The 9,817-nt window shown below is 42.9% G+C and overlaps 1 protein-coding gene across 2 annotated transcripts; it reads right to left on the minus strand.

The window, feature by feature from the left end:
* Positions 1-2,731: 2,731 nt before the first annotated feature.
* On the minus strand, positions 2,732-8,283 carry Krt40 (keratin 40). 2 transcript variants are annotated; one of them, XM_021212791.1, is made up of 7 exons: positions 7,837-8,283; positions 6,897-6,979; positions 6,433-6,589; positions 5,276-5,437; positions 5,075-5,200; positions 3,801-4,021; positions 2,732-2,855 (listed from the first exon to the last, which is right to left on the minus strand). In XM_021212791.1, exons 1-7 carry the CDS (start codon positions 8,281-8,283, stop codon positions 2,732-2,734), a joined length of 1,320 nt encoding a protein of 439 aa, XP_021068450.1. The 2 variants fall into 2 exon arrangements, with proteins under 2 accessions (XP_021068450.1, XP_021068451.1); XM_021212792.1 differs by lacking the exons at positions 6,433-6,589; positions 6,897-6,979.
* Positions 8,284-9,817: the final 1,534 nt, after the last annotated feature.

Raw genomic sequence — 9,817 nt, forward strand, 5'->3', positions numbered from 1 at the left:
ATTTGGCTCCTTCCCTGGCACTACTTGGCCAGGTGGGTAGCGTCTTGTTACTACTGTCTTCCGTGTGCCTTTGTTATTGTTTTCCTCTAGGCTTCCTTGGAGACCAACCCTTAAGAGGATTTCTCACAGCTAGAATGAGTTATTAAGTCCAAACTCACTCCATAGTCTTCACTGCAGTAGGGGGAGGTCTTGGTATTATTACTCAGTGGAAATGAAAGTCCTGGGTTCCCCTCCTCAGCCTTCTCTGACTTGACTCCCAGGGGGCAGTTTATGGCCTGGAAAGATGGGAAGGCCTGTCCTGGTAGGCATGGTAACAAACATAATGATCTTTTACTCCTGTGGCATTTACTTGGGTTGAGTGGCTAGTGTCTAAAGGTGTCTGTCTTTCTAGGTGGTCTCCTTTCTGGTTCTTTATCTAGAGAGACCAAGTTTTTTCCCTGAGACATCTTTTTCTGGTCTGTGCTTGTCGATGCTACAGGGATATTGATCTCTTCAGCTCCTGCTTTGGGATATATGAAGAGAAAAGGAAATCCAAGGGTCTCACCACAAAGTCATTCATTGAGACTCCAATCTCCAGCCGGTCTTGGCTTTTTCTACCTTTCAGGGTATTATATTTGCTTCATGTCAACACCTAGGATTTCTCTAGAACTTGATGATCTGAGTCTATTGCCAGACTATAGAGATGGCTCAGAGGTTAAGAGCACTGGCTGTTTTTCCAGAGGTCCTGAGTTCAATTCCTATCACCCACAGGGTGACTCACAACCGTCTATAATGGGATCTGATGCTCTCTTCTGGCACACAGGCATACAGATAGAGCATTTACACATTAAAAAATACATAAATAAGTACAATTAAAAAAAGATTCTATTGCCAAAGACATTAGACACTGCTCTCAGGTCATAGACAAATCATGTTGGTACTGACCAGAAGCTCCACCCTTGCTGGCTAGTTTGAATAGCTACTGCTATCATTTTGCTAAATGGATATAGTATTAAGCCAGCCTCTTGATTCATATTTGTATACCCATTGACAAGTGCCACTATCAGAGCTCATAGAGAAGTTTCTTTGTGCAGTGTATGTACAGGTCAGCTCAGAAACATGGACCTTGTCAAAGTGCAGAAGATACCTCTCAGAGGGATGTCCAGCTGCAAATGTGATGTCTACAACATGCATGTGTCCCCAACTCAGAGACTATTGTGAAAGAGAGGCCAGAAAGATTGCAAGAGCCAGAGGTCCAGGAGCAGCTGGTGTTTTCCGAGCACAGGGTTTGCTGTACTCGAGAACTGGAATCAGCTGCAGATGCCACACAAGATCACGCTAGTCAACAGTTCGTCGTGGAATGAGGAGGAACTCACAGGCCACCACCCACAGCTGAAGCGCTATAGACAGTTAATGGCTCATTCAGAAGGGAGAGTCAGTTTCCTTTAAGGGTGTTGTTGCTGGAAGGTAGACAATGCTTCAGCAGATGGCCCCATGCTCGAGAATATATGGACAATATAAATTGGATTTAGTGGGTTAAAAAAATAAAAGAGAAAACATCAAGGTGGGGAGGGTCTGCATGGAGTTAGGGGGACACATATCAATACACCTGTATGAAATTCTCAAAAATTAATATATTATATTAACTTAATTGATATATTAATATATCAATTAATATATTAAAAGAATTCTGTGGGTTTCTGTTAGGAGGAAGAATAAAGAAATCTCCATGTATTTAGTCTTTTTGTAAGTGCCCTTCTCTTCCTCCATTTTTATTAAACCACAGTCTCTAACTTTGAGCTCACTATGGACATCTTGCTGTATAGCCTGGAAGCCCACGGTGGACATCAGATTCAGGTTCTTACTATGTAAACCTGGTCTTGAACTTGTTTTTCTCTTCTGAGTGCTAAAATTACAGCTGCTAATGATGGCATCTGTGTGAGAGTAATTATTTTTATAACTTAGGTGTACTTTATGATATATTAAATAGTGCAACCACTAAAATGATGAACACAGAAAATGTTTTCTTTTAAGTTGGGATTAAAGTGCTTAGGTAAGTGAAAAAAAACTATGAAACTGTATAAACTGTTAAGTATAATTATCCCTATGTAGAAAACCAATTATAAGAATGAAAACTAGAAGTCCCTTCTAAATATTGGCCATTTGTGGGCTGAAACTGTATGTTTCCCTTTAATATGCAAAAGTTAAAAAAAATAGGAAACCCTTATTCATTGAGGATTAAAAATAAAATACATGTTATTTTATTTCTGAGAAAGACACAGTCATCCATCTGTTAGATATGCAACATTTCTCATGGATTATTTAATCTGTTTGAGGAGTAAAGATATTTTTAGACCGGGTTTAGGTAAATTGAAACTATAGTCCTGGGTTTAGACAACTTCTCTTCTGTTAAATGCCCATTATAGCCAAGGCCATTGACCACTAAACTATATTTACCACCCTGAAGAAGTGAAACAAGTTTTATTTGGAGATTAGCAAGAAGGCGTCATGGGCTTCCAGAATACCCAAAGCAAGCTTAAGGCAGAAGCTCTGATCAACAGACCCAGGATGCTTAGTGCGGACTTTCAGGATCTGAAATCCCAGTAGCTCTGTTTCTGCACTGGGTGGAGCACGTTTGAGGTCCTGACTCCAGGACAGATTTGTGTCTCAAGGTTGGGCGTGGCCAGGATCAGGTCTCAACTTCTTTCTTGAGCAGTTTTGATTTCCATTCACCGTGCTGGAGATTTAATTGTCATGCACAGCAGTTTTCAACTGTGCAAATCACATAGGCTGAACACGGCTCACACGTGCTGTTTGAACACGGCTCACACGTGGTATTTGGCCTGGGCGCTCTGGAGCCTGGATTGCAGGGGAGTCTGGGGGAAACCAATTCAAACTCAGTTTAGTAAGAGAATGCTGGTAGCAAGTCATCTCAGAAACATTAGAAACTGCCTTACAAATTGTCCTCAGTGGAGGCTTTGCATTTGACTCTAGCCAGTTCCATCTTTGGCCCCAGAACAGCCCCGTCCATGGCTGCTTCAGTTCACTGCAGCAGACATTACTAAACAACTCCTTTTTAGCTTGTGAAATGTTATCTCACCTGTGCTCCCAATTTCCCTCTTGTGGAAAGGCGACCTATGAAAACCATTCTGATTCAGAATTTGAGTATATTTTAGAACATTTTTCATAACTTAGCCTCAGCTATTCACTTAAAAATTTTCTTTTTATACTGTGTGTGTGTGTGTGTGTGTGTGTGTGTGTGTGTGTGTGTGTGTGTGTAGGTCAGAGGAGACCCTCTAGAGTCTTTTCTTCCACCAAGTAGGTTCCAGGGATTGACTTCTGGTCATAAGGCTCTGCAGTAAATACCTTTACCCACGGTGGTAGTTTGAATGAGAAATGTCCCTCCGCCCTCATAGGTTCAGATATTTGAGCGTTTAGTTCCTGGTTGGCAGAACTGTTTGGGGCAGTAGTGCAGCCCTGCTGGAGGAAGTATGTTACTGAGGGTGGGTTTTCAATTCACTCTTCCTGCGTCTGTGTTGCAGTTGGGGATGTGATCGCTAAACTTCCTGTTATCTCTAAACTTCCTGCTGTCAGGCCTGATGCTTGCTGCCCCGCTGCCCGGCCACGACATACTCTTACTCATCTGCAAAACTCTCTCTTCCTCAAGTTGTCTTTGTTCATGTTCACAGAAACAAAGAAGTAACTGACATACCCACTGAACCACCTAGCCATGCCCCCCCAAACATATTATGGAATTGACCTTGGTCAGGCCTTGAGGGAACAGGGTTCTCCTCGGGGACTCTGGGGTCTGTGTAACTTGCCTGCTGTCTTCCTTCTCCAACAGGCCCCTGTATGTGTTGATCTCACACTCCAGCCGGGCCTTGGTGTCCAGCAGCACCTGATACTCCTGGTTCTGACGCTCCAGGTCACAGCGGATCTCAGCCAGCTGGTGTTCCACACTGTCAATTAGGCACTGCATTTGGGCCAGTTGCGTGCTGTACTGGGCCTCGGTTTCTGCCACAGTACACTCCAGAGACTCCGTCTGCAAGAGGAGGACCTTCTCAGAAGGACCCTATGACAGACCCTTGATGTACCCCTTCCCAGCTCCGAGACCTCAGGGACAGTTTCTTAGCTTCTCTAAGCCTGTTTTATTCTAGAGTCAATGGAGAATGCAAAGTATCTATGTCATGCGGAGGTTGGGACACTTGGGGAGGATTTGGGACAGTGTCTGGGAGCAACTCAAGGCCTTGTCACCTCTATCATTAGAACAATTGTCACCCAGGACTTTTTTGGGTAACTCAAGGAGGGTTGACATTATTTGGGAAAAGACTCTTGAGTCTGAGCATCTGGGCAGTGCCAATACGACAAAAGAAGGTCAGAGTTCAATCAACAAGGAGGATTTCATTTCTATTGAGAACTGCAGAACATTCTGGCACCTTTGACCCTAGCTTTCCCCCACCTGTTCAGCTAGGCTAGTGAAGGTGTCTGCCATAGATTACACCATGCCTTTCCTAGATGAATGCTCAAGTGACGTTCACCTAGGTATACTCCCTGGACGCAGCTTAACGTGTACCGCAGTGCCTGACGGGACCTGGTATATGTGGCTTTCAATGCATGGTGCTCTTGTTGTGTGGGTGGGGAGGGCTATGGTGATGTGCAGGCCTTAGCTGTAGTATGAACACTTGAAACTTGATTTTTTTTTAAAGACACTACTGTAAACTTGAAAAACTGTTCATTGATTAACAGAAATGAAAATCTGTTGCTAAGCTTAAGGGCCTTTGACTCAGCTCCCCTGTCCCAGCTCCCCTGTCCCTGTGTTCTGAGACTTTTCTTGTCTCTAGCAGATGGTATTGGGGGACATGCTCAGGCTTAGGGGGGCCAGGGAGGCACTCTGGTGAGACCACAAGGCAGATCTGTCATTCTGCTTCTATTATGGACAAGTAACATACTGGAAGAAAGGGAGGAAAATGCTAGCTAGGCTAATTGGGTACCCAGACCTGCTGCTGAACTGTGAGCATCTCTCTGGACTTCTGTCAAAGAGCATAGCATCTCTGGGATGCTGCTGACAAAGACTGGCACTGTTCATCCCACTCACCAGGGTTTGCTGCGCCTGGAGCTCAATTTCCAGAGTGTTGGCCGTGCGCTTCAACTCCAGCATCTCAGTCTGGCAGCCCTGCAGCTGCTCCGCGCTAGACCTCTGCTGCTGGTTCAGCTCTTCTGTCTGAAACAAAGGCCCTATTAGAGAGCTAAGGCAAGGCACCCTCCGGGATGCCAGTCCTTGCCCGAGGGCACTGACCTGAGCAGCGAACCACTCCTCTGCATCCCTGCGGTTGTCGGCCAGCACCCTCTCGTATTGACATCGCATCTCATCCAGGACCTTGTTGAGGTCCACAGTGGGGGCAGTGTCCAGCTCCACGCTGAGCCGATCGCCGAGCTGCTCACGAAGCAGGTTAACCTCCTGAGGGTGGAAATGGAGTAAAGAATGTGTGTGTGTGTGTGTGTGTGTGTGTGTGTGTGTGTGTGTGTGTGTGTGATGTTAATGTGATGAAAAAAAGCATCACATTTTGATTTTGGGCACATTGGGTAAAAGTCTAGGATTTTAGTTCAGATTCTCTTGGTTAGATTTCTTCTCATTACTTCTGTTTAAGAAAGATTTTTAAAATTTACATTTAGGTGTGTCTGTATGCCACATGGAGCTACAGTTATGGGCAGTTGTGAGCTCCCTGAGATGGGTATGAGAAACTGAACTTGGGTTCTGTGGAAGAGTAATCGGCACTCTTAATTGCTGAATCATTTTCCCATCCCCTCTTTCCATTAGGTTTAAATGTCTCAGCTTCTCCATCTGCAAAATGGGTATAATATTGTGTACCCTTTCCCTGAGGGTTATTATGAGACAGGGAAGAGTTACTATACAAACAATAAATCTATAAAATTGATGACACATGCTAAGGTATCCACAATTGCCAGCTATTGTTACCATCAAAATATTCAGAGTAAAGTTTGTTTTACTTTGATATATCATTCTGCATTTCATAGTTTATGATAGAAACAAGATTATAAATGCACAATACCTGAAAACATGATTCTAAATATTGCATGATTATTTATCCCTTTTTTGGAATGGGATATACAGCTTCTTTCATCAGTTCAATTTTCTTGTTATACAATAGAGCTTATGGAGAAAACCATGAATCGAATTACTTCTCCGCCCAAGCAATGGCAGGAGAAAGAGAGGCCTCACCTCCCTGGTACTGCTGAGAGTTATCTTACATAATGGTACACGCTGTATACCACATCTACCTTGAAAGACACTGGGGCAATCATGCTATGCAATGAGCATGTCTCTAGGTCTCTTCCAGCTTAGGCAGCATCTGTACCTGTTCAGTTTATACACATGAGATCTCTCAGCAGAGCTCTTCCTATAGTCTTTGGCCCAGCGGCCACTTCGCTCACCTCTTCATGGCCTTTCTTAAGGCAAAGCAGATCATCTTTCAGAGATTCCACGTGGGCCTCTAGATCTGACTTGCACAGGGTCAGTTCACCCAGGATCCCACGAAGCCCAGTGATGTCGTTCTCCACCAGCTGGCGCAGGGACAGTTCGCTCTCATACCTTTCAGACAGGAGAAAGGGAGGGGAGGGGTTTAGTTGGCTAAAAGTACTGGGGTGCAGGGGAAGATGACAATTGGACTCCAGGGAGCCACGTGCCTCAATTTCCCTTGCATTCTAAATGAAGGTGAGTTCAAGGTTCAAACATTCTCAGTTTAAAAATATATTATGCAGAGAATATTTTCTCTATCACTGGAAGCCATTAATTATTATTAATTATAATTTTATAAATTACTTTCTAATTAAATTTAAAATTTAACATGTAAATTGCATACAGTGTGGCTTAAAAAATTGAACATAATTTGACTTACTTTGACCTGAAATCATCGGCAGCCAGTTTGCAGTTGTCCACCTGAACGGCAAGTCTAGAATTCTCTGCCTTTGTGCACAATATCTAAGAGGTAAGTCACCATTAGAACAGCTCTTTAGAAGAAACCCACATATCTGTTTTAATAGCCATACCATTCATTAGTTTATGGAAGTCTTTCCAAGTTAACATAACATCACTTTCAACCCATGTTCCCTATTAACTACACCACTATGAGAAGAAAAAAACATTCAGTGCCAATTTAGAAACAAAATACAGAAATAAAAGAGGTTTTCTTCCTAAAAGGAAAGATTTTATTTTGTTTTTCTTCTTATGTGTAGATGTGATGTGTGTATGTGTGTGCGTGTGTGTGCGTGTGTGTGTGTGTGTGTGTATGTGTGTGTGTGTGTGTGTGTGTGTGTTGGTAAGAGTGTAGACTTGTGCAGTGAGAAGAGGGCATTGGGTCCTCGGGAGGTGAAGCTTTAGGTGGTTGTAAGCTGCCCTACCTGAGTGTTAGGATCTGAACTCAGGTGCTCATGAGTGGTACAATGCTGTTAACCCCTGCAGAGCCATCTACGTGGCTCAAGGTTTCCTTTGTAAGTGATGTAGGGTATTTTGCCATCAACAGATTGAGAATGATTACTAGGTGAACTCAAATGGATGGTATCCAATACCTTTTTAGTAAAGAATATAAATATGCAATGATACATGCAGAACAGATTTTAGAAGATATCATAATTCAATTTCCCTCACACTGTAGACAAAGTCTATAGCAAGGTGACATTTCTATAGTCACCCAATAATTCGCCGAGAATGAGACTGATTATTTGACCTAGCTCTGGGAATCCCTCTTTCCTTTGTTTTACATCCACAAAGCAACCTGCCCCAGTATAGCTATGAGAGAAATCAGAAATGAAAAACACTAAGGCAGTGAGACACCCAACCTTTTGTTGGAGCTCTTCAATGGTGTCGAAGTACCGCTGATAATCGGGGCAGACCAGTGGGGCATCAGGCTCGCATTGCTCTCGGATCCTGCATTCCAGCTCTGCATTGTTCTCTTCCAGGCTTCTCACCCTCTCCAGATAGCTGGCCAGGCGGTCATTCAGGAACTGCATGGTCTCCTTCTCATTACTGTTGAACGTCCCTTCCTCACACCACGCACAGCTCCCCACCAGGCAAGGACTGTTACAGCCACCAGCCAAATAGCATGGCGAGAGGCAACAGGCTGGGAGGGAAGCCCTGCAGAGGAAGCTCGGGGTTTGACATCTGGATGCGGAACAGGTGTTGGGGAGGCAAGTTGTGTTGGTAGGGCAGAGTGAGGCGGTTGCGCAGCTGGACGCCCCTGCACAGGGCTCAGAAGAGCAGCAGCTAGGGGAGCCATCGGAAGTCATCTTCTGAGAAGGAACAGACTGGATGCAGTATTGCTTAGGTCTCGCCTAGTCTCCAAAGGTCTAGGACTTTTGGCCTCCTGAGACTTTTATATCTCCCTTCAAATGGGTATTTACAGGACACACCGATGTTTTCTCTAGCGCTACAGGCGCCAGTTTTCCTACAAACATCTCATTAGTGTTGATTATTTATGGAGGAAGTTTTATGCCTCGTAAAAGGAGGATAACTTCAGGTTACTAAATCAGGACTAACGCCATTTCCACATGCTGCTTGGATAAAAATTCTTATTTCAGCAAATGGCCATAGTAAGCATTATCCTTTTGAACGAATAAGGAACCAAAGAGAAAAATCGAGCCATCAGTAAGTATAGGTAGAAGTCATTAGGGATATTAATATTTCCATAGGGTTTTATTTTGAAAATTGATTGCTCTGGTCTACCTTACAAATGGATATCACAGCTTATTAAATTGCATGTATTTGTTTGTGCTACCAACTGCTGTGAAAATGATCATTGTGGTTAACAATCTTGAAGTGCTTTTTTTTTTTTTTTTAAAGTGAGCTTGAAGAATATGCTTGCATAGCATAGGAAAAGGTTTATGCTGAATGTAAAGTGTGTGCATGCATTTTATATACTGATGAGAATAATTGAGCCAACATATGAACTGGTTATCAAGATCTGAATTGTGATCTTTGGTCATCCTGAATTTGCGGTCTCTAGCCAAGCACTAACCATGCCTCACCCTGCTTAGTTGGTGAGATTGGATATGTATGCTCTGAGTGTATAGTCAGATACGTAAGCTTTGCTTTCTCATTTACGTTTTAGATGCATTATGCTATTTTAAAAAGTTGTCTTTCTTCCTTCCTTCCTTCTTTTCTGCTTTCCTGCAGAGTTGGAGATCAATCATAAGATACTGTTCATGGTATGCAAATGATTTACTACAACCTACAACCCCAGTCCTTACCTCTACTAAGGAGAGCAGAGAAAGAAATTGCAATGAGGGTGTGGCTGTAATGTTTCAGCTCCTTGGGAAACCTCAGCTGTTATACTTTGGAGTAGAGCCAAGGAAGTTGCAAAAATCTAATTTTTGGTTATATGGAGTCTGTCTCCTCTTGTTTATTTAGGAAAGTCTCAATTTCATGAAAATTAAAAAAAAATGGGAACTGGGGAATATGATTCTGTGATGTCTGTTTCAACCAACAGTTCCACTGAGTAAAAACCTCTGGTACAGAATTAGGTGGGCATTTGAGACAGAACATTTTTGTATTGATTCTAAGGATTTCACGTCTACTGTAAATTGGAATTTCATGTTGTCTGACTTTAATCATAGTTTTTATTTCACTTTCAAAATTACATAGAGAAAATTGCTTTCAGCATCAAAAGAGCGCAACCTGTGTGTGTATGTGTGCATGTGATATATGTGTGCATGTGGAATCTACACATTAATTTTGAGTGTCTTAAATTCTTCTTCTTCTTCTTCTTCTTCTTCTTCTTCTTCTTCTTCTTCTTCTTCTTCTTCTTCTTCTTCTTCTTCTTCT

Source organism: Mus pahari, chromosome 14 (genome assembly GCF_900095145.1).
Source record: "Mus pahari chromosome 14, PAHARI_EIJ_v1.1, whole genome shotgun sequence".
Taxonomy (NCBI): Eukaryota; Metazoa; Chordata; class Mammalia; order Rodentia; family Muridae; genus Mus; species Mus pahari.

Bases quoted from the DNA above. Each gene is read 5' to 3' on its own strand.
- Krt40 (XM_021212791.1), bottom strand. From the start codon at position 8,283: ATGACTTCCGATGGCTCCCCTAGCTGCTGCTCTTCTGAGCCCTGTGCA. The intron at 6,590-6,896 runs GTAAGTCAAATT...CCTGTCTGAAAG, and splicing joins GCCGATGATTTCAGGTCAAA to GTATGAGAGCGAACTGTCCC. The intron at 5,201-5,275 runs GTCAGTGCCCTC...CCTTTGTTTCAG, and splicing joins AGGAGTGGTTCGCTGCTCAG to ACAGAAGAGCTGAACCAGCA.